Genomic DNA, 3,208 nt, shown 5'->3' on the forward strand with positions numbered 1-3,208 from the left:
TCTTCTATTAAAAAACGAAAAGAATACTTTATAAAAAAACATGAAATTGATGAAGAAATTAACTAAGTTATCAACAAATTTGAAAATATTATGAATCATTATTTATTTTCGTTCAATTATATAGATTAAGTTATAATTAACTCGTATATTTTTGTTGTGCAAGCTATAATAACTTCTTTTAATTTTTTTTTTCCAATCAAGTGGTATTTTGGAAATAATTTTCATGCATTCAGGCTAACTTCAGCATAATTCTTGAAGGTTTCCACGCGTGGATGGATGGTAAGCATGGTTTATTCTCTATCATATTATTCTCTATATATCATGGTAAGCATGGTTTATTAACGAATTATATATATGTCAATTGATATTGATATGTTTTTTGCCAAAAAAAATCTTAAATTTGATCAATCTTTTCTTTATAACACAAATATTAAAATAAAAATCCCTCATGAAAGCACCGATTTATGCAATCTTCTCGTTTAAGAACTTCCTCTAGAAAGTTTTCCAATTCTTCTCTGCAGCTGTCATGATACAAGCCATCATATTAGATTTAAGATAAGATGGTATAGATGAGGGAGGAGAGATTTGTGTAATCGCATTCTTAACGTACCCTTTTCAAATGATACGCCTGATCAAAACAATGGAGCAACGTGGGTGGACCAGCAATGGCTTCCATGGCTGAATTTTGTGTGGCTGGTTAGGCACAATATAGGACCCAGTTCTTGCTAAAAACTCTCAACTCTTTTGGGTCAGAGGATAACAAATGGCATGTAATCTAATTAATTAATTAGAAACTTAGATTTTCAAATTTTGAAAAGTAGGATGATTATCAACTAACTATTTATATTTATGGTCAAAAATCTTTTGCTACATATATTATTTTATGTAGTAAAGAGGCTTTAACTTGAGCTATGAACTTAGGCTTTGAACTCCCCAATAAAGATTTCTCTTTTATCAGTACCTTTCTCCTTGGCCTTTTCATGGGAAGTGTACTGGAACGCAAATTGTAAGTCTTAGTCCAAATTCAAAGAACACATTGGCGGACATGACAAGTTCCAAGTTTCTACCAAACAAGGAGATGAAAAACGAGTCACCATCTTCAATTTCTTGCAAGAAACAAATTAAGCAAAGGGAGCCGAAATTCTTGAACAAGGCTAGCTAGCGTATTTAATATACAAACAATAAGAGAATAGCCAGCCAGCTAGCTAGGTTGTTATTACACTCATAAATTATTATCTAGCTACAAGCCTACGACAACCCAAATGCATGCTCTAGTTTCTTTAGAAGGAGTACGTCCTCGTGAAAACCTTTTTCCATACTTTCCAACTCAAGGAGCGAGTTAGAGAACGAGCCTTCATTAGGGTCAAAGAAGGAATAGTTTTGGAGTCTTTTGGTGGTGGTGGTGATGATGGTGGTTGTGATTCTTCATCTTCTTCCATTTGAACGTTGTCTTGGGGATTCCAAAAGCGAGCTTCCTTTCTTTTGCTCTTTACGGTAGCTACTACATCGTATTTGTTGCATATCCCCCACACTGTCACCTTTTGTTGATAATAATCTACATTTACAGAGTAAATTCCTGCCATTTCCATACAAAGCTAACATAAACATACAAAATTATTCTCATAATCACCTTGAAATTGAAATGGCCAATGGGTTTAATTTTATCAAGCACGTTCATGATTTGCTTATATATCTAAATGGTAAGAGCACAAGGAATTTTTCTTTCTTTCTTCCATTTCCATGAATCTTGCTCAATCTAAGAAAAAAATAAAAGGGGTTTAATAAAAAAAATAAAAATTAAAGGAATAAAAAAGAGATAAGTTGAAGCCCACGAGCAAAAATGAAAGTGAATACTTTTGTGGCTCTGATAACTAGAGGTCCATAATCAAGCAACCTTGTCTATATCTCAAAATTGAGCCCACAGCCAAGGCCCATCCCATACATACCATTTTGCACACTGGATACAAACTAGCAGTTACATTATTTTTTCTTTTGATGAATTATAGTGAAATTATTATATTGTCTTTGCTAATCAATGAAAATATTGTAATTACATCATTCTTCAAAAAAAAAAAAGAGGGGGATTGAGCATCAACTTGGTACTAAATAATATATGTATATATGTCCTAGCAAGCTAAAATTAATCAAATTAAGCAAATAGTACTGTAGGGGTATAATAAGTTTATGTGTTACCTTTGAGATGAGATAAGGTCTTCTTCACTTTCTTCTCACATCCATGGGAATAAAGAGGGACCATCATCTCCACGTACTGTGCCTCAACATTCTCGCAATTGGAAGCCAGAACAATCTGCATGTTAATTGCCATTTGAAGAATAACCTCAAGAAATCAATGAACATCCAAAAACTAAATTGATCTGTTCAACCTTTTACTTCTGAGCTAGAAGGTAGCAGTTGGTTTAAACAAATGTACATATATAGCTAGGATTTTGGATGAAGAAGGAAGGTCTAGGATAATATTAATTCCTTGGATTCCCTGGAAAAAGAAAGAAAGTGGCCTCTATCTTTTATACCTTTTCTTTCTCCCTTTCCTTGCCATATTTTTGTTGAAGTCGATGTCTATATATGTTAAGATACTGTTCATGGCGGCCTGATCAGCTTAATTAGCTTGGAGGTCTATCGTTATGTTCAAAAGATGCATGCTTTGATTAGGGGAAAATTCTTGATCTGGAGGCTGCATATGACATGGATAAGTGTCAAGATTTGTCAGCAGTTATGTTTGTTAAATCAAAAGTGTATTGTTGTATCTTCTTTTTTCTTCATGGAAGATGATGCAGGCATGGGACTGTCCCCCAGTTTTGGCTCCCATGTGGGTTGCTTTCCTTAATAAAGAAGAATTGGCTTTGAGATCAACAAAGATTTAATTGAGGTCACCATGATTTTGTTTCTTAATTTAATCAGGCACACGGTTTGTAATTTTGCTAAAAGTAAGCACTCAGAGCATCATCATACTATAGATTGGTCTAACTTTAATTCAGTGTTTTCTTCCTGGTCAATTTCAGTTGGCATTAGAACATGGATTGCCTGATCCTCTCTAGAACAGATTTCAAAAAGTAAATAAAAAATCTCCCAAGGTTATAGAAGGTACAAATTCCAAACCATGCAATCACTTCTATGCAAAGAATACCACACTGGTAATATCTGGAAAAGACAACAATAATAGCTTTCCAAAGATAGCATCAATGATGCA

General features: G+C 33.8%; 1 protein-coding gene across 1 annotated transcript; it reads right to left on the bottom strand.

Annotated features, from left to right (window-relative positions):
- Positions 1-1,079: 1,079 nt before the first annotated feature.
- On the bottom strand, positions 1,080-2,586 carry LOC133677930 (protein SODIUM POTASSIUM ROOT DEFECTIVE 2-like). The gene is made up of 2 exons (XM_062100071.1): positions 2,194-2,586; positions 1,080-1,576 (listed from the first exon to the last, which is right to left on the bottom strand). The coding sequence occupies exons 1-2, from the start codon at positions 2,324-2,326 to the stop codon at positions 1,281-1,283; spliced, it is 429 nt and encodes a 142-aa protein (XP_061956055.1). The 5' UTR covers positions 2,327-2,586; the 3' UTR covers positions 1,080-1,280.
- Between the last annotated feature and the right edge of the window lie 622 nt (positions 2,587-3,208).

This window comes from Populus nigra, chromosome 18 (genome assembly GCF_951802175.1).
Source record: "Populus nigra chromosome 18, ddPopNigr1.1, whole genome shotgun sequence".
Taxonomy (NCBI): domain Eukaryota; kingdom Viridiplantae; phylum Streptophyta; class Magnoliopsida; order Malpighiales; family Salicaceae; genus Populus; species Populus nigra.

Coding starts and splice junctions, on each gene's coding strand:
- LOC133677930 (XM_062100071.1), bottom strand. CDS start 2,326: ATGGCAATTAACATGCAGATTGTTCTGGCTTCCAATTGCGAGAATGTT. Junction 1,577..2,193: donor GACCTTATCTCATCTCAAAG/GTAACACATAAA, acceptor TGGAAATGGCAG/GAATTTACTCTGTAAATGTA.